Source organism: Leptodactylus fuscus, unplaced genomic scaffold (assembly GCF_031893055.1).
Source record: "Leptodactylus fuscus isolate aLepFus1 unplaced genomic scaffold, aLepFus1.hap2 HAP2_SCAFFOLD_103, whole genome shotgun sequence".
Taxonomy (NCBI): domain Eukaryota; kingdom Metazoa; phylum Chordata; class Amphibia; order Anura; family Leptodactylidae; genus Leptodactylus; species Leptodactylus fuscus.
The window spans coordinates 16,141-37,811 of record NW_027439847.1 but is presented as its reverse complement, the minus strand read 5'-3'; the positions used below and the strand labels follow the sequence as shown (position 1 = coordinate 37,811).

Below are 21,671 nucleotides of genomic sequence, written 5' to 3'. Positions count from 1 at the left end.
CAGCCATCATAGTAACCACTCAGCCACCATACTAATCACTCAGCCACCATACTAACCACTGATCTACCATACTAACTGATCTACCATACTAACCACTCAGCCATCATACTAATCACTCAGCCACCATACTAACCACTCAGCCATCATAGTAACCACTCAGCCACCATACAAACCACTGATCTACCATACTAACAACTGATCTACCATACTAACCACTCAACCATCATACTAACCACTCAGCCACCATACTAACCACTCAGCCATCATAGTAACCACTCAGCCACCATACAAACCACTGAGCCACCATACAAAATACTCAGCCACCATACTAATCACTCAGCCACCATACTAACCACTGAGCCACCATACTAACCACTCAGCCATCATACTAAAAACTGAGCCACCATACTAACAACTAATATACCATACAAACCACTGATCTACCATACTAACCACTGAGCCACCATACTAACCACTGAGCCACCATACTAACCACTGAGCCACCATACTAACCACTCAGCCATCATAGTAACCACTCAGCCACCATAGAAACCATTGATCTACCATACTAACAACTGATCTACCATACTAACCACTCAACCATCATACTAACCACTCAGCCACCATACTAACCACTCAGCCACCATACAAACCACTGATCTACCATACTAACCACTCAGCCACCATACTAACCACTCAGCCATCATAGTAAACAGTCACCATACAAACCACTGAGCCACCATACAAACCACTCAGCCACCATACTAACCACTGATCTACCATACTAACCACTCAACCATCATATTAACCACTCAGCCACCATACTAACCACTCAGCCATCATAGTAACCACTCAGCCACCATACAAACCACTGAGCCACCATACAAACCACTCAGCCACCATACTAATCACTCAGCCACTATACTAACCACTGAGCCACCATACTAACCAATCAGCCATCATACTAACAACTGAGCCACCATACTAACAACTAATCTACCATACAAACCACTGATCTACCATACTAACCACTGAGCCACCATACTAACCACTCAGCCATCATACTAACCACTCAGCCATCATAGTAACCACTCAGCCACCATACAAACCACTGATCTACCATACTAACCACTGAGCCACCATACTAACCACTGAGCCACCATACTAACCACTCAGCCATCATAGTAACCACTCAGCCACCATACAAACCACTGATCTACCATACTAACAACTGATCTACCATACTAACCACTCAACCATCATACTAACCACTCAGCCACCATACAAACCACTGAGCCATCATACTAACCACTCAGCCATCATACTAACAACTGAGCCACCATACTAACAACTAATCTACCATACAAACCACTGATCTACCATACTAACAACTGAGCCACCATACTAACCACTCAGCCATCATACTAACAACTGAGCCACCATACTAACCACTCAGCCATCATACTAACCACTTGGCCATCATACTAACCAGTGAGCCACCATACTAACCACTCAGCCACCATACTAACCACTGATCTACCATACTAACCACTGAGCCACCATACTAACCACTCAGCCACCATACTAACCACTCAGCCACCATACTAACCACTCAGCCATCATACTAACCACTCAGCCACCATACTAACCACTCAGCCACCATGCTCTCCACCCATGTGTCCTCGTTATGAGGAGGTCTGCGGTCAGGACACATTTTTTGAGTATTTCTATTTCACATTAGATAAAGCAGTGCCATAAATACATTGTGTCCGACACTGCGGGAATTCTCTGGAATCTTCTTCCTTCAGTTCGCTCTCTTCCTTGTTATCAGTGCACCTCTCTGATTGCTGCTCTGGGGTGACGCTACTTAATGGAATCTGTGAAGGGGGAAACGGGAGATACAACTAATCCTAATGTATCGGGGGGGGGGGGGAGTTTCCATCATATTCTGCTTAGTAGCCTCAGTGCTATGCAAATTGTGGTGTCACTCGTATGTAAATGAGGGGAAAAGTGCTCTGAGGGTGTGTCTTCACTTTGGGAGGCGTGTCTTTATTTTCAGCCTATATCTTCATGTCATGTTATTGGGCGTGTCTTCCCATTACGGGGTGTGTCTTCCCATTACGGGGCGTGTCTTCCCATTACGGGGCGTGTCTTCCCATTACGGGGCGTGTCTTCCCATTACGGGGCGTGTCTTCCCATTACGGGGCGTGTCTTCCCATTACGGGGCGTGTCTTCCCATTACGGGGCGTGTCTTCCCATTACGGGGCGTGTCTTCCCATTACGGGGCGTGTCTTCCCATTACGGGGCGTGTCTTCCCATTACGGGGCGTGTCTTCCCATTACGGGGCGTGTCTTCCCATTACGGGGCGTGTCTTCCCATTACGGGGCGTGTCTTCCCATTACGGGGCGTGTCTTCCCATTACGGGGCGTGTCTTCCCATTACGGGGCGTGTCTTTACATTATGGGGCGTGTCTTTATTTGCCCGGCCCTCAGTCTCAGCTGTAGACTTCCAGGCCGAGCACTTTTCCCTTCATTCGCTCCCCTTTTCCCTTCATTCGCTCCCCTTTTCCCTTCATTCGATCCCCTTTTCTCGGGGCCAGTTTTCGCCTCCAGAGCGGGAGTTGATGGCCTAACAGACCTGACCTGTTTCTGACACCGTCCTGTATATGGAAAGCCAAGATGGGGCGGATTTGGGGGGCGGATCTGGGGGTGGGGCTTAGTTGGGATTTGATGACTTCCTGAGCGCTGCCTCTACATGGGCACACAATGCGCCGCTCCATTATCAGGCACATGGGACGATGTGACCAGAATGTAAGATGGCGCCAGCAATGTCCTGTCCTGGCTGTGGGGGGAGGGGTGATGAGTATTTGTTTCGGTCACTATGAGACCTGTAATGCTGCAGATAGTTTGGGGTTCGGATCCCCTGAGGCGCTCGGTATACCCCTGATGAAACATGTGAGGGTACTTAGAGCTTGTCAGGGCAGGAGCTCCTTTGGGGTCCAGGCAGGGGTGAACCTACCCCTTTCGCCGCGCGAGGTGAATTACAGAAAGCCGTGGAGTGAAGGGGCGTGGCAGAGCGCAAGGGGCGTAGCAGAGTGGAGGGGGTGGGTCTTAGTGCTGTTCGCCGGCAGTGAGCAGGCACAGAGAGGACCTGCTCTCTGCCTGAGCGTGAGGGGAGGCTGCCGGAGCAGCGCTGCTCCAGTGGCCTCCCCAAACCACCGCTCGGTGCTAAGCCAGTCCAGGACAGCTTGTCCTGGACTGGCTTAGATAATGAAAAATGCCGCCCTCCCTGGGGCCCTGACATAACGCCGCCTGAGGTTGCCTCATGGGAGGTGCGGCGCTGGGTCCAGGGTCAGTTTCTTGGGAAGGGTCAGTGACTGGAGGCCATGACCTGGACACGCAGGAGCTCGGTATAACAGGAGGACAGACTGGAAGAGGTCCCACCATGTGTCACCGGTCAGGCTGGTGAGGAGAGCCCTGATATTGCTCTGCGGGAACACGCGGGGAACCTTTGGGGTTCTGTCCATAGACTGGACATGGCTTTACTGTCTGGAGACGAGCTCGTACTCCTTGCTGTGACTTGTAGTGTCTCTGGGGCTCGTCCTCTCCATTGTCTTCTGCTTTTAGGGGTTTGGTGCCATTTGCAGCACTCTATGTCCCAATCTGGGGGGAGGGGGTGTAAGGGGCCTTTACCTATCGGACAGGAGATTTACTGAGACTGAATAAAGCCACGAATGTCTCCAGAAGGAATGTAAGGAAACATCTAGAAGCTTCTTCTTCTTCTCCCTTCTGCTCAGATCACTCCAGGCTTTGCCTCAAAAAACCTGCAGCAAAATCTGCAACAAAAAAAATCTGCGTCTGCACAACATGGGGCCTTCGCCTTACTGCTGACACTGCCTTTAAGTGAGACATTCTGCGCCTGAAGACTCTGCACATTATATACGTGAATGTTACTAAACACAAGACCATGAAACCTCAGACCATAAGACGTGACTTACCGTAGACTCTGAGCTGGAAGGTTTCTGATGTCACGGGGGCGCTGTCACTATTAAATGCAGTCATAGTATATTCCCCCTCATCTGTGTATACGATATTGTCCATGGTCAGGGATCCATTACTATACACGTTACATCTTCTCACACACTGACCATAGTACTGAGGAGCCGATCCTGGGCTTAGTAGTGCAACTAGGATTCCTTTAGAATTCCATTGTACTGCTCCATTTGCTTCACTTGGCAGAGACACACTGAAGTGCACCGACCCCCCGAGAGCTCCATTCACCACCGACACCGCAGACGCCGCTCCTGTAGGGACACAATAGTTAGGTATATAAGGTGCTGGTCACACTCTGCATTTATTTCATGTTCTTTGTTCACAAGGCAGTACAGACATTCTAGACGGTAGGTCAGTGTTCACACAATGCAGTGCGCTGGTTATAACCCTATAATACATGACATTATTCCGCCATCCCCTGATGGATTTCTGTCTCTTTCCTCCCATATTATGTGACCCCGGACTGATAGAGCGAGATTGCAATGGCGGCCATTGCTGGAGACTTGTGGTGTCTTATCTGCTCCCTCTAGTGGTCAGGACCGGGGCAGCAAGTTGTCACTGTGTGCGGATTATTATCTGAGCTGTCTATATACAGATATATATATATATATATATATATATATATATATATATATATATATATATATATATATATAGTTTCTGGCAGACGGGATAGTTATATATATACAGTAGGCCGATGGCCGGTGTCACACTGGAGGGAGTTGTTTTTCAGCAGACACTTGGTTGGCTGAGCATTGGTCCAGTGCGGGGCTGGATGTTTAGGGAATGGCCGCTAGGTTGGTAGTGGGATCCGCCATTCCCTCCAGTCCGCACCTTGTGGCCGCTCCTGCAGGGGCCGGCTGTGCCAGGTTGTCCTGGTTAGTGCGGTATAAGACGTCTCCTAGTAGAGCTGGTCCTGACTATGTGCACTGGTGTCTAGTATAGGTGAGGCCGCCAGCTATTGCTTAGTTAGTGCTCGGACGGGCAGGGGTTAGTCAGTGGTTTCTTCTGATCCTGCACAAGCCACTGTTTGTTGGCCTGAATAAAGCTCAGCCATTGGACTATTACTGCAGAGTCCATGTCTATACCCCCCCAGCCCCTGACTGTGTATGTATATATGTATACGCTGTCATATGTAGGTTATTGGATATGTATAATGTGAATTACACCTAAAGAACGGCCATTGTGAGACATTCCAATCACCTTCTGAGCATCAGACACCTTCTAAGCGGTTTCTTAGTAACTGAGACTACGGCTGCAACAATGTAACACCGCAGATACAAAGTAACGTCATAGAAACAAGCTGCGCCAATACTGCCATGTGTGAACGCAGCCTGAGGTCAGGGGTACGCAAGGTGTATTGTGGAGTATTCCTATACTGTATCACACACAGGGTATATTGTGGGATATTCCTATACTGTATCACACACAGGGTATATTGTGGGATATTCCTATACTGTATCACACACAGGGTGTACTGTGGGATATTCCTATACTGTATCACACGCAGGGTGTATTGTGGGATATTCCTATACTGTATCACACACAGGGTGTACTGTGGGATATTCCTATACTGTATCACACGCAGGGTGTAGTGTGGGATATTCCTATACTGTATCACACGCAGGGTGTAGTGTGGGATATTCCTATACTGTATCACACGCAGGGTGTAGTGTGGGATATTTCTATACTGTATCACACACAGGGTGTATTGTGGGATATTCCTATACTGTATCACACACAGGGTGTGCTGTGGGATATTCCTATACTGTATCACACGCAGGGTGTATTGTGGGATATCCCTATACTGTATCACACGCAGGGTGTACTGCGGGATATTCCTATACTGTATCACATGCAGGGTGTAGTGTGGGATATTCCTATACTGTATCACACGCAGGGTGTATTGTGGAGTATTCCTATACTGTATCACACACAGGGTGTATTGTGGGATATTCCTATACTGTATCACACGCAGGGTGTAGTGTGGGATATTCCTATACTGTATCACACGCAGGGTGTACTGCGGGATATTCCTATACTGTATCACACGCAGGGTGTACTGTGGGATATTCCTATACTGTATCACACGCAGGGTGTATTGTATCACACGCAGGGTGTATTGTATCACACGCAGGGTGTATTGTGGGATATTCCTATACTGTATCACACACAGGGTGTACTGTGGGATATTCCTATACTGTATCACACACAGGGTGTACTGTGGGATATTTCTATACTGTATCACACGCAGGGTGTATTGTGGGATATTCCTATTCTGTATCACACGCAGGGTGTAGTGTGGGATATTCCTATACGGTATCACACACAGGGTGTATTGTGGGATATTCCTATACTGTATCACACGCAGGGTGTATTGTGGGATATTCCTATTCTGTATCACACGCAGGGTGTAGTGTGGGATATTTCTATACTGTATCACACACAGGGTGTATTGTGGGATATTCCTATACTGTATCACACACAGGGTGTATTGTGGGATATTCCTATACTGTATCACACGCAGGGTGTAGTGTGGGATATTTCTATACTGTATCACACACAGGGTGTATTGTGGGATATTCCTATACTGTATCACACACAGGGTGTACTGTGGGATATTCCTATACTGTATCACACGCAGGGTGTAGTGTGGGATATTCCTATACTGTATCACACGCAGGGTGTAGTGTGGGATATTTCTATACTGTATCACACACAGGGTGTACTGTGGGATATTTCTATACTGTATCACACACAGGGTGTATTGTGGGATATTCCTATACTGTATCACACACAGGGTGTGCTGTGGGATATTCCTATACTGTATCACACGCAGGGTGTATTGTGGGATATCCCTATACTGTATCACACGCAGGGTGTACTGCGGGATATTCCTATACTGTATCACACACAGGGTGTATTGTGGAGTATTCCTATACTGTATCACACACAGGGTGTATTGTGGAGTATTCCTATACTGTATCACACGCAGGGTGTAGTGTGGGATATTCCTATACTGTATCACACGCAGGGTGTACTGCGGGATATTCCTATACTGTATCACACGCAGGGTGTACTGTGGGATATTCCTATACTGTATCACACGCAGGGTGTATTGTATCACACGCAGGGTGTATTGTATCACACGCAGGGTGTATTGTGGGATATTCCTATACTGTATCACACACAGGGTGTACTGTGGGATATTCCTATACTGTATCACACACAGGGTGTACTGTGGGATATTTCTATACTGTATCACACGCAGGGTGTATTGTGGGATATTCCTATTCTGTATCACACGCAGGGTGTAGTGTGGGATATTCCTATACGGTATCACACACAGGGTGTGCTGTGGGATATTCCTATACGGTATCACACGCAGGGTGTAGTGTGGGATATTCCTATACGGTATCACACGCAGGGTGTATTGTGGGATATTCCTATACTGTATCACACACAGGGTGTATTGTGGAGTATTCCTATACTGTATCACACACAGGGTGTATTGTGGAGTATTCCTATACTGTATCACACGCAGGGTGTATTGTGGGATATTCCTGTACTGTATCACACGCAGGGTGTACTGCGGGATATTCCTATACTGTATCACACACAGGGTGTATTGTGGGATATCCCTATACTGTATCACACGCAGGGTGTAGTGTGGGATATTCCTATACTGTATCACACACAGGGTGTATTGTGGGATATTCCTATACTGTATCACACGCAGGGTGTATTGTGGGATATTCCTATACTGTATCACACACAGGGTGTATTGTGGGATATTCCTATACTGTATCACACGCAGGGTGTATTGTGGAGTATTCCTATACTGTATCACACACAGGGTGTATTGTGGGATATTCCTATACTGTATCACACACAGGGTGTACTGCGGGATATTCCTATACTGTATCACACACAGGGTGTACTGTGGGATATTCCTATACTGTATCACACACAGGGTGTATTGTGGGATATTCCTATACTGTATCACACACAGGGTGTACTGTGGGATATTTCTATACTGTATCACACGCAGGGTGTATTGTGGGATATTCCTATTCTGTATCACATGCAGGGTGTATTGTGGGATATTCCTATACTGTATCACACACAGGGTGTACTGCGGGATATTACTATACTGTATCACACACAGGGTGTATTGTGGAGTATTCCTATACTGTATCACACACAGGGTGTATTGTGGGATATTCCTATACTGTATCACACGCAGGGTGTAGTGTGGGATATTCCTATACTGTATCACACGCAGGGTGTAGTGTGGGATATTCCTATACTGTATCACACGCAGGGTGTACTGCGGGATATTCCTATACTGTATCACACGCAGGGTGTATTGTGGGATATTCCTATACTGTATCACATGCAGGATGTATTGTATCACACGCAGGGTGTATTGTGGGATATTCCTATACTGTATCACACACAGGGTGTACTGTGGGATATTCCTATACTGTATCACACACAGGGTGTACTGTGGGATATTCCTATACTGTATCACACGCAGGGTGTATTGTGGGATATTCCTATACTGTATCACACACAGGGTGTACTGTGGGATATTCCTATACTGTATCACATGCAGGGTGTATTGTGGGATATTCCTATACTGTATCACACACAGGGTGTACTGTGGGATATTCCTATACTGTATCACACGCAGGGTGTAGTGTGGGATATTCCTATACTGTATCACACACAGGGTGTACTGTGGGATATTTCTATACTGTATCACACACAGGGTGTATTGTGGGATATTCCTATACTGTATCACACACAGGGTGTATTGTGGGATATCCCTATACTGTATCACACGCAGGGTGTACTGCGGGATATTCCTATACTGTATCACACACAGGGTGTATTGTGGAGTATTCCTATACTGTATCACACACAGGGTGTATTGTGGGATATTCCTATACTGTATCACACGCAGGGTGTAGTGTGGGATATTCCTATACTGTATCACACGCAGGGTGTACTGCGGGATATTCCTATACTGTATCACACGCAGGGTGTATTGTATCACACGCAGGGTGTATTGTGGGATATTCCTATACTGTATCACACACAGGGTGTACTGTGGGATATTCCTATACTGTATCACACACAGGGTGTACTGTGGGATATTCCTATACTGTATCACACACAGGGTGTACTGTGGGATATTCCTATACTGTATCACACGCAGGGTGTAGTGTGGGATATTCCTATACTGTATCACACGCAGGGTGTATTGTGGGATATTCCTATACTGTATCACACACAGGGTGTAGTGTGGGATATTCCTATACTGTATCACACACAGGGTGTAGTGTGGGATATTCCTATACTGTATCACACGCAGGGTGTAGTGTGGGATATTCCTATACGGTATCACACGCAGGGTGTAGTGTGGAGTATTCCTATACTGTATCACACGCAGGGTGTATTGTGGGATATTCCTGTACTGTATCACACACAGGGTGTACTGCGGGATATTCCTATACTGTATCACACGCAGGGTGTATTGTGGGATATTCCTATACTGTATCACACGCAGGGTGTAGTGTGGGATATTCCTATACTGTATCACACGCAGGGTGTATTGTGGGATATTCCTATACTGTATCACACGCAGGGTGTATTGTGGGATATTCCTATACTGTATCACACACAGGGTGTAGTGTGGGATATTCCTATACTGTATCACACACAGGGTGTACTGTGGGATATTCCTATACTGTATCACACGCAGGGTGTACTGTGGGATATTCCTATACTGTATCACACGCAGGGTGTATTGTGGGATATTCCTATACTGTATCACACACGGTGTACTGTGGGATATTCCTATACTGTATCACACACAGGGTGTAGTGTGGGATATTCCTATACTGTATCACACGCAGGGTGTATTGTGGGATATTCCTATACTGTATCACACACAGGGTGTACTGTGGGATATTTCTATACTGTATCACACGCAGGGTGTATTGTGGGATATTCCTATTCTGTATCACACGCAGGGTGTAGTGTGGGATATTCCTATACGGTATCACACACAGGGTGTGCTGTGGGATATTCCTATACGGTATCACACGCAGGGTGTAGTGTGGGATATTCCTATACTGTATCACACACAGGGTGTATTGTGGGATATTCCTATACACGCAGGTTTCACTTTCTAGTTTTAGGTTTTGATCTATTATTTTAGTATTTCTTGAGTCAGATTCACAAACCGATTGGAGTTTTATACTAAAGTAAATCCCCAAACCCGGAAACAATCTGAGCGAACCCGGAGCCAGCCGCTATCATGTTATCTAGTGAGAGATAACTGGGGCGTTGTTCACACCTGTGGACACTTAGTGCAGTTGTGAACATAACCTAAGATGCATCTTATCGACACGCTGCAGACGGTGCGGGACATGCAGATATATAGGGCGCCTCCGTATGCTGCAGAGAAGGGGATATAGTCACGTACAGCTTCTCACCCTCACTAATGCCCTGTATATATCATACATCCTATACATCACATATATGGCCCAGTCCTGTATATATCATACATCCTATACATTACATATATGGCCTAGTCCTGTATATATCATACATCCTGTACATTACCTATATGGCCTAGTCCTGTATATATCATACATCCTATACATTACATATATGGCCCAGTCCTGTATATATCATACATCCTATACATTACATATATGGCCTAGTCCTGTATATATCATACATCCTATACATTACATATATGGCCCAGTCCTGTATATATCATACATCCTGTACATTACCTATATGGCCTAGTCCTGTATATATCATACATCCTATACATTACATATATGGCCCAGTCCTGTATATATCATACATCCTATACATTACATATATGGCCTAGTCCTGTATATATCATACATCCTATACATTACCTATATGGCCTAGTCCTGTATATATCATACATCCTATACATTACATATATGGCCCAGTCCTGTATATATCATACATCCTATACATTACCTATATGGCCTAGTCCTGTATATATCATACATCCTATACATTACATATATGGCCCAGTCCTGTATATATCATACATCCTATACATCACATATATGGCCCAGTCCTGTATATATCATACATCCTATACATTACCTATATGGCCTAGTCCTGTATATATCATACATCCTATACATTACATATATGGCCCAGTCCTGTATATATCATACATCCTATACATTACATATATGGCCTAGTCCTGTATATATCATACATCCTATACATTACCTATATGGCCTAGTCCTGTATATATCATACATCCTATACATTACATATATGGCCCAGTCCTGTATATATCATACATCCTATACATTACCTATATGGCCTAGTCCTGTATATATCATACATCCTATACATTACATATATGGCCCAGTCCTGTATATATCATACATCCTATACATCACATATATGGCCCAGTCCTGTATATATCATACATCCTATACATTACCTATATGGCCTAGTCCTGTATATATCATACATCCTATACATTACATATATGGCCCAGTCCTGTATATATCATACATCCTATACATTACCTATATGGCCCAGTCCTGTATATATCATACATCCTATACATTACCTATATGGCCTAGTCCTGTATATATCATACATCCTATACATCACATATATGGCCTAGTCCTGTATATATCATACATCCTATACATCACATATATGGCCCAGTCCTGTATATATCATACATCCTATACATTACATATATGGCCCAGTCCTGTATATATCATACATCCTATACATCACATATATGGCCTAGTCCTGTATATATCATACATCCTATACATTACATATATGGCCCAGTCCTGTATATATCATACATCCTATACATCACATATATGGCCTAGTCCTGTATATATCATACATCCTATACATTACATATATGGCCCAGTCCTGTATATATCATACATCCTATACATTACATATATGGCCTAGTCCTGTATATATCATACATCCTATACATTACATATATGGCCCAGTCCTGTATATATCATACATCCTATACATTACATATATGGCCCAGTCCTGTATATATCATACATCCTATACATCACATATATGGCCCAGTCCTGTATATATCATACATCCTATACATTACCTATATGGCCTAGTCCTGTATATATCATACATCCTATACATCACATATATGGCCTAGTCCTGTATATATCATACATCCTATACATTACATATATGGCCCAGTCCTGTATATATCATACATCCTATACATTACCTATATGGCCTAGTCCTGTATATATCATACATCCTATACATTACATATATGGCCTAGTCCTGTATATATCATACATCCTATACATTACCTATATGGCCTAGTCCTGTATATATCATACATCCTATACATCACATATATGGCCTAGTCCTGTATATATCATACATCCTATACATTACATATATGGCCCAGTCCTGTATATATCATACATCCTATACATTACATATATGGCCTAGTCCTGTATATATCATACATCCTATACATTACATATATGGCCCAGTCCTGTATATATCATACATCCTATACATTACATATATGGCCCAGTCCTGTATATATCATACATCCTATACATTACCTATATGGCCTAGTCCTGTATATATCATACATCCTATACATTACATATATGGCCTAGTCCTGTATATATCATACATCCTATACATTACATATATGGCCTAGTCCTGTATATATCATACATCCTGTACATTACATATATGGCCCAGTCCTGTATATATCATACATCCTATACATTACATATATGGCCCAGTCCTGTATATATCATACATCCTATATATTACATATATGGCCTAGTCCTGTATATATCATACATCCTATACATTACATATATGGCCCAGTCCTGTATATATCATACATCCTATACATTACATATATGGCCCAGTCCTGTATATATCATACATCCTATACATTACATATATGGCCCAGTCCTGTATATATCATACATCCTATACATTACATATATGGCCCAGTCCTGTATATATCATACATCCTATACATTACATATATGGCCCAGTCCTGTATATATCATACATCCTATATATTACATATATGGCCCAGTCCTGTATATATCATACATCCTATACATTACATATATGGCCCAGTCCTGTATATATCATACATCCTATATATTACATATATGGCCCAGTCCTGTATATATCATACATCCTATACATTACATATATGGCCCAGTCCTGTATATATCATACATCCTATATATTACATATATGGCCCAGTCCTGTATATATCATACATCCTATACATTACATATATGGCCCAGTCCTGTATATATCATACATCCTATACATTACATATATGGCCCAGTCCTGTATATATCATACATCCTATACATTACATATATGGCCCAGTCCTGTATATATCATACATCCTATACATTACATATATGGCCCAGTCCTGTATATATCATACATCCTATATATTACATATATGGCCCAGTCCTGTATATATCATACATCCTATACATTACATATATGGCCCAGTCCTGTATATATCATACATCCTATACATTACATATATGGCCCAGTCCTGTATATATCATACATCCTATACATTACATATATGGCCCAGTCCTGTATATATCATACATCCTATACATTACATATATGGCCTAGTCCTGTATATATCATACATCCTATACATTACATATATGGCCCAGTCCTGTATATATCATACATCCTATACATTACATATATGGCCCAGTCCTGTATATATCATACATCCTATACATTACCTATATGGCCTAGTCCTGTATATATCATACATCCTATACATCACATATATGGCCTAGTCCTGTATATATCATACATCCTATACATCACATATATGGCCCAGTCCTGTATATATCATACATCCTATACATTACCTATATGGCCTAGTCCTGTATATATCATACATCCTATACATTACATATATGGCCCAGTCCTGTATATATCATACATCCTATACATCACATATATGGCCTAGTCCTGTATATATCATACATCCTATACATTACATATATGGCCCAGTCCTGTATATATCATACATCCTATACATTACATATATGGCCTAGTCCTGTATATATCATACATCCTATACATTACATATATGGCCCAGTCCTGTATATATCATACATCCTATACATTACATATATGGCCCAGTCCTGTATATATCATACATCCTATACATTACATATATGGCCCAGTCCTGTATATATCATACATCCTATACATTACCTATATGGCCTAGTCCTGTATATATCATACATCCTATACATCACATATATGGCCTAGTCCTGTATATATCATACATCCTATACATCACATATATGGCCCAGTCCTGTATATATCATACATCCTATACATTACCTATATGGCCTAGTCCTGTATATATCATACATCCTATACATTACATATATGGCCCAGTCCTGTATATATCATACATCCTATACATCACATATATGGCCTAGTCCTGTATATATCATACATCCTATACATTACATATATGGCCCAGTCCTGTATATATCATACATCCTATACATTACATATATGGCCTAGTCCTGTATATATCATACATCCTATACATTACATATATGGCCCAGTCCTGTATATATCATACATCCTATACATTACATATATGGCCCAGTCCTGTATATATCATACATCCTATACATTACCTATATGGCCTAGTCCTGTATATATCATACATCCTATACATTACATATATGGCCCAGTCCTGTATATATCATACATCCTATACATTACATATATGGCCCAGTCCTGTATATATCATACATCCTATACATTACATATATGGCCCAGTCCTGTATATATCATACATCCTATACATTACATATATGGCCCAGTCCTGTATATATCATACATCCTATATATTACATATATGGCCCAGTCCTGTATATATCATACATCCTATACATTACATATATGGCCCAGTCCTGTATATATCATACATCCTATACATTACATATATGGCCCAGTCCTGTATATATCATACATCCTATACATTACATATATGGCCCAGTCCTGTATATATCATACATCCTATACATTACATATATGGCCCAGTCCTGTATATATCATACATCCTATACATTACATATATGGCCTAGTCCTGTATATATCATACATCCTATACATTACATATATGGCCCAGTCCTGTATATATCATACATCCTATACATCACATATATGGCCCAGTCCTGTATAACCTGTATTAACCTATGGCCGAGTGATATGGCACATATACGGTGAGTGAGAGTTTGCGCGCTGTAAAAGCTCCCATTCATTTCAATGGGCATTAGGATCGTATACGCTGCGTTATTTTGCGGCTGTATACGAACCTAACTCCCATTAAACTCTCACACGCCATATACGTGCCAGGTCATGCTGCACGTTACATCATGTGAAGGCGCCCTAAGACGTAAACTGGAAAACACAAATCATACGGAATATTAGGGAAACGGCACACGCAGTTACGCACATAACATAAAACTCGTCCAGAGTGAGCGGCGTAAAAACCAGATCCCAGTGACTTCTATGGCTGCCGGCATATACACGCGCGTATCACATTGAAAGCAGTAGGAGGCTTTTTTTTTACCTACTGCTTTCAATGTGATACGCGCGTGTATATGCCGGCAGCCATAGAAGTCACTGGGATCTGGTATTTACGCCGCTTACTCTGAATGAGCTTTATGTACAGAATGAGCGAGTGTAACTCCGTATGCCGGCTCCCCTATAGTGCAAACACTGGAATACTGCGTATATTACCCGAGCTGTATATATTATCCGAGTTGTATATATTACCCCCTCTGTATATATTACCTGAGCTGTATATATTACCCCCTCTGTATATATTACCCGCTCTGTATACATTACCCCCTCTGTATATATTACCCCGGTCTGTACATATTACCCCCTCTGTATATATTACCCCCTCTGTATACATTACCCCCTCTGTATACATTACCCCCTCTGTATATATTACCCGCTCTGTATATACAGTATTACCCCGCTCTGTATATATTACCCCCTCTGTATATACAGTATTACCCCGCTCTGTATATATTACCCCCTCTGTATATATTACCCCCTCTGTATATATTACCCCCTCTTTATACAGTATATTACCCCCTCTGTATATATTACCCCCTCTGTATACAGTATATTACCCCGCTCTGTATATATTACCCCCTCTGTATATATTACCCCCTCTGTATATAATAGAGGGATGCAAGGTCCAACTTAATGGATCTATGTGGTCGTAGGGTCCCAACCCAGAATACAATATTAAATGGAACGACACACTTCTGGTATTCGAAGTAACGTAAATTTATTCTGTAGAGCAGAGTCTGACTACTGACTATATATTACCCCCTCTGTATACAGTATATTACCCCCTCTGTATATATTACCCCCTCTGTATATATTACCCCCTCTGTATACAGTATATTACCCCCTCTGTATATATTACCCCCTCTGTATATATTACCCCCTCTGTATACAGTATATTACCCCCTCTGTATATATTACCCTCTCTGTATACAGTATATTACCCCCTCTGTATACAGTATATTACCCCCTCTGTATATATTACCCCCTCTGTATACAGTATATTACCCCCTCTGTATATATTACCCCCTCTGTATATATTACCCCCTCTGTATATATTACCCCCTCTGTATATATTACCCCCTCTGTATACAGTATATTACCCCCTCTGTATATATTACCCCCTCTGTATACAGTATATTACCCCGCTCTGTATACATTACCCCCTCTGTATATATTACTCGCTCTGTATATATTACCCTGGTCTGTACATATTACCCGGTCTGTATATATTACCCCCTCTGTATATATTACCCCCTCTGTATATATTACCCCCTCTGTATATATTACCCCCTCTGTATATATTACCCCCTCTGTATACAGTATATTACCCCCTCTGTATATATTACCCTCTCTGTATATATTACCCCCTCTGTATACAGTATATTACCCCCTCTGTATATATTACCCGCTCTGTATATATTACCCCCTCTGTATATATTACCCCCTCTTTATACAGTATATTACCCCCTCTGTATATATTACCCCCTCTGTATATATTACCCCCTCTGTATATATTACCCCCTCTGTATACAGTATATTACCCCGCTCTGTATACATTACCCCCTCTGTATATATTACCCCCCTCTGTATACAGTATATTACCCGCTCTGTATATATTACCCGCTCTGTATATATTACCCCCTCTGTATATATTACCCCCTCTGTATATATTACCCCCTCTGTATATATTACCCGCTCTGTATATATTACCCCCTCTGTATATATTACCCCCTCTGTATATATTACCCCCTCTGTATATATTACCCCCTCTGTATATATTACCCCCTCTGTATATACAGTATTACCCCGCTCTGTATATATTACCCCCTCTGTATATATTACCCCCTTTGTATATATTACCCCCTCTTTATACAGTATATTACCCCCTCTGTATATATTACCCCCTTTGTATATATTACCCCCTCTTTATACAGTATATTACCCCCTCTGTATATATTACCCTCTCTGTATACAGTATATTACCCCCTCTGTATACAGTATATTACCCCCTCTGTATATATTACCCTCTCTGTATACAGTATATTACCCCCTCTTTATACAGTATATTACCCCCTCTGTATATATTACCCCCTCTGTATATATTACCCCGCTCTGTATACAGTATATTACCCCCTCTTTATACAGTATATTACCCCCTCTGTACATATTACCCGCTCTGTATATATTACCCGCTCTGTATATATTACCCGGTCTGTATATATTACCCGGTCTGTATATATTACCCCCTCTGTATATATTACCCCGGTCTGTACATATTACCCGCTCTGTATATATTACCCCCTCTGTATATATTACCCCGGTCTGTACATATTACCCGCTCTGTATATATTACCCCCTCTGTATATATTACCCCGGTCTGTATATATTACCTGAGCTGTAGATCAGGAGGAGACAGCAGATTATATACGTTCCCATCTCGTCTGCAGACTCCCTTCTTCTTCTTCTTCTTCTCTCGCTCTTCTGTTCTCTGCTCTCGGTGACTCCGGACACTGCTGAGGTTGGACGAGAAGGCGGAGCCTGGAGAATTATTAATATTTAACCCCTTCCCAGCTAGTTATTGCGCAGCTTCCTGATGTGTCACGTACAAGGAGTTGTAGTAACTTCCCCGGTGCAGAGCGCTCCTTACAAGACGCTGCTTTGTAGGGCTGAGGACAGACAGGACTGTAGGAAAGTGATGAAATCTGCAGTAACAACCCATCGGTGATCTGCTGCAGATTGGACAGATCGGTTTCTGCTGCAGATTGGACAGATTGGTTTCTGCTGCAGATACGTATAAATCATGGGGATTATATCCACTGTACAGATGTGACAGGTCTTAAGCAATCCCCAGACAAGATCCTACGGTGTGATCCTAGCCTGGCTGCTGCTCACGCCACAGCCACCAGGGGGCGAATGGATGACGCAAGAAGCTTCTGTGCCGGCTATGCGTCCCTGATCCCCCCTTTATGTTATAGTCCTTGTCCCTGTGATGGGGGGTTTAGCTTGTAGTGTGACTCCGACATGTGCTAAGTATCAGGGCTCCAGTGTAAGCCGGACTTACCTCTCCGCAGGAGTCGTGCAGACGCCACGCAGAAGACGCCCCAAGCACATTATAGTCTGTGGGGTCACAAGAAGCTTCTGTGCCGGCTATGCTGAGTCCCTGATCCCCCCTTTATGTTATAGTCATGTCCCTGTGATGGGGGGTTTAGCTTGTAGTGTGACTCCGACATGTGCGAAGTATCAGGGCTCCAGTGTAAGCCGGACTTACCTCCGCAGGAGTCGTGCAGACGCCGCACAGAAGACGCCCCAAGCACATTATAGTCTGTGGGGTCACAAGAAGCTTCTGTGCCGGCTATGCTGAGTCCCTGATCCCCCCTTTATGTTATAGTCATGTCCCTGTGATGGGGGGTTTAGCTTGTAGTGTGACCCCGACATGTGCTAAGTATCAGGGCTCCAGTGTAAGCCGGACTTACCTCCGCAGGAGTCGTGCAGACGCCACGCAGAAGACGCCCCAAGCACATTATAGTCTGTGGGGTCACAAGAAGCTTCTGTGCCGGCTATGCTGAGTCCCTGATCCCCCCTTTATGTTATAGTCATGTCCCTGTGATGGGGGGTTTAGCTTGTAGTGTGACTCCGACATGTGCGAAGTATCAGGGCTCCAGTGTAAGCCGGACTTACCTCCGCAGGAGTCGTGCAGACGCCGCACAGAAGACGCCCCAAGCACATTATAGTCTGTGGGGTCCGGGTGGATCCTCTGCTCACTGCTTTGTAATGTGTTTGGTATTTTGTTCAGAAGGTCCCCAAGTGGACCACCCCGAATGTAATCCCGGCAGTCTATAGGTGACCTGTACATTCCCCGTAATCTCTGGACTCATGGGGATTCATCTGATGTCATTTTCTAGGAATGTGAACAGTAACATAAGATATTGCGGTATAATGATAGTGGAACAAGCCATGTATGCACCTCCCAACCGTCCTGGATTCAGTGGGTCAGTCCCGGATTCAGTGGGACAGTCCCGGATTTGGGGTTGTGTCCCGCAGTCCCGGTCGGTGGGAGGTTTGTCTCGGATTCAGCTCCTCCGTGTGCAGAGAGGATGTAGAGGAATTAGATACAGCAGTGAAGCAGGAACCATCCACAGACAGCCCCCGCCCCAGTACTGAGCCCCCTCGTGTGCTCCGGCCCCGGGAGCCGTGGATATGTCAATCGCGTTGCGGGAGGAGCAGGGATTTTCTTTTTTTAGTGTTAAACTTTGAAGGATGAGTAGGGGCAAATGAAGATCAATAAATTGGGGGGGAGGCAAATGGAGGGGCATTCAATTGGGTGCAACTGGAGAGAGAAGCATTATATTGTGTGGGGGGCACAAAGAGATGGATGGGAATGGGCGGGGTCAATGTAGAAGTAGGTGGAGTTAAATTTTCCATGGTGCTCTCTTTGTCCCTCGAGAGTTGGGAGCTGTGTCTTTAGGCAGATGGTACAGTCCGTGGCTGTGATTACTCTGGTAAGTGGCCACTTCACTTGCCACATATTTGGTCCCTGTAGCCCTGTGAAGGCCACCACCGTGCAGAGATGCTTGGCACACCTGCAGTTACCTGCTCAGGCCCCCCCCAGCTAGTGGAGAACAATATGTGACATGTCCGATCTTCACTCAACGTCCGCGGCTCGAGCCTCCCACCTGCTTAGGCCCATTCATTCAGGAAGCCATGACAGGATACCAATGCTGCACCGACATCCCATCGCAGCTAGACCAGCGAAAAAGCCACACGCTATAAAAGGTTGCCATCATGTGAACTTACCCTTACCTAGAATACAAATGGGGTAAAAACCGGGAATAGCGGGAGCGCTACTGAGTGACGAGCGAGTCCAAGGGTTAATTCGTAACATCACTTTATTGGTTCCAATGACAGAAGATAAAATGATGGGCTACGCGTTTCGACGCTGCTCAACGTCTTCTTCAGGCCAATGTATATTCCACATAACCGTACAACACAATCTGGAAAATAATATGGGGATGAAAGAATAGAAGAGAGACAATACCAAAGAAAGTGATGGTTGGGTTTGCTGGGCCTCAGTCTGTAACGTACGGGTCCCCATGTGCAGTCTCAGGGTCGGCGCTCTCGTTGCTGCCTCTTTGCTGAGTGACCAAGAATCTAGGTTGTCTTGTCACCATATGGCCAGGAGGTAGACCTCTCCTCCTTCCCAGGTAGACCTCTCCTTCTTCCCAGGTAGACCTCTCCTCCTTCCCAGGTAGACCTGTCCTTCTTCCCAGGTAGACCTCTCCTCCTTCCCAGGTAGACCTCTCCTCCTTCCCAGGTAGACCTCTCCTTCTTCCCAGGTAGACCTCTCCTCCTTCCCAGGTAGACCTGTCCTTCTTCCCAGGTAGACCTCTCCTTCTTCCCAGGTAGACCTCTCCTTCTTCCCAGGTAGACCTCTCCTTCTTCCCAGGTAGACCTCTCCTTCTTCCCAAGTAGACCTCTCCTTCTTCCCAGGTAGACCTCTCCTTCTTCCCAGGTAGACCTCTCCTTCTTCCCAAGTAGACCTCTCCTTCTTCCCAGGTAGACCTCTCCTTCTTCCCAGGTAGACCTCTCCTTCTTCCCAAGTAGACCTCTCCTTCTTCCCAGGTAGACCTCTCCTTCCCAGGTAGACCTCTCCTTCTTCCCAAGTAGACCTCTCCTTCTTCCCAGGTAGACCTGTCCTTCTTCCCAGGTAGACCTGTCCTTCTTCCCAGGTAGACCTTCAGCTGAGGGTTATTAGCCCGCCCTCCATGGACATCCGCCATCTAGGAGCCATAACCTGGCTGGCTAGAGAGGGCGCCGTCTCCATGGTGTATGCAGCATCCTGGAGTAGCTGCTGTTTTCTTGTGTTTGGTGCCTGCGGGTTGTGTTGCTTTGTCC

The 21,671-nt window shown here is 44.0% G+C and overlaps 1 protein-coding gene across 1 annotated transcript in view; it reads right to left on the bottom strand.

The window, feature by feature from the left end:
- The window catches only part of LOC142186449 (V-set and immunoglobulin domain-containing protein 10-like), a 146,512-nt gene extending 126,880 nt beyond the window's left edge, over window positions 1-19,632 (bottom strand). The window contains exons 1-5 of the mRNA XM_075261288.1: window positions 19,458-19,632; window positions 19,253-19,306; window positions 19,048-19,101; window positions 18,170-18,292; window positions 3,998-4,303 (exon numbers count right to left, since the gene is read on the bottom strand). Of these exons, the coding sequence (XP_075117389.1) occupies window positions 3,998-4,303; window positions 18,170-18,292; window positions 19,048-19,101; window positions 19,253-19,306; window positions 19,458-19,632 (712 nt within the window). The remainder of the gene's footprint in view (window positions 1-3,997; window positions 4,304-18,169; window positions 18,293-19,047; window positions 19,102-19,252; window positions 19,307-19,457) is intronic.
- Window positions 19,633-21,671: the final 2,039 nt, after the last annotated feature.